Below are 830 nucleotides of genomic sequence, written 5' to 3' on the forward strand. Positions count from 1 at the left end.
GTACAACATGAAGCATGTTGAAGATCCATACAAGTACAACATGAAGCATGCTGAGGATCCATACAAGTACAACATGAAGCATGCTGAGGATCTATACAAGTACAACATGACGCATGCTGAGGATCTATGCAAGTACAACATGAAGCATGTTGAAGATCCATACAAGTACAACATGAAGCATGCTGAGGATCCATACAAGTACAACATGAAGCATGCCGAGGATCTATACAAGTACAACATAAAGCATGCTGAGGATCTATACAAATATAACATGAAGCATGCTAAATATCCATACAAGTACAGCATGAAGCATGCTAAATATCCATACAAGTACAACATGAAGCATGCTGAGGATCCATACAAATACAACATGAAGCATGCTGAGGATCTATACAAGTACAACATGAAGCATGTTGAAGATCCATACAAGTACAACATGAAGCATGCTGAGGATCCATACAAGTACAACATGAAGCATGCTGAGGATCTATACAAGTACAACATGAAGCATGCTGAAGACATGTTGTACTTGTATGGAAAAACATGCTGAGGATCCATACAAGTACAACATGAAGCATGCTGAAGATCCATACAAGTACAACATGAAGCATGCCGAGGATCTATACAAGTACAACATAAAGCATGCTGAGGATCTATACAAATATAACATGAAGCATGCTAAATATCCATACAAGTACAACATGAAGCATGTTGAAGATCCATACAAGTACAACATGAAGCATGTTGAAGATCCATACAAGTACAACATGAAGCATGCTGAGGATCCATACAAGTACGACATGAAGCATGCTGAGGATCCATACAAGTAC

General features: G+C 38.7%; 1 protein-coding gene across 1 annotated transcript; it reads left to right on the forward strand.

Moving 5' to 3' along the window:
- The first annotated feature begins 7 nt into the window (after positions 1 to 7).
- On the forward strand, positions 8 to 550 carry LOC106474781 (S-antigen protein-like). The gene has a single exon (XM_013935470.1). It carries the CDS (start codon positions 8 to 10, stop codon positions 548 to 550), a length of 543 nt encoding a protein of 180 aa, XP_013790924.1.
- Positions 551 to 830: the final 280 nt, after the last annotated feature.

Source organism: Limulus polyphemus, unplaced genomic scaffold (genome assembly GCF_000517525.1).
Source record: "Limulus polyphemus unplaced genomic scaffold, Limulus_polyphemus-2.1.2 Scaffold7680, whole genome shotgun sequence".
NCBI lineage: Eukaryota > Metazoa > Arthropoda > Merostomata > Xiphosura > Limulidae > Limulus > Limulus polyphemus.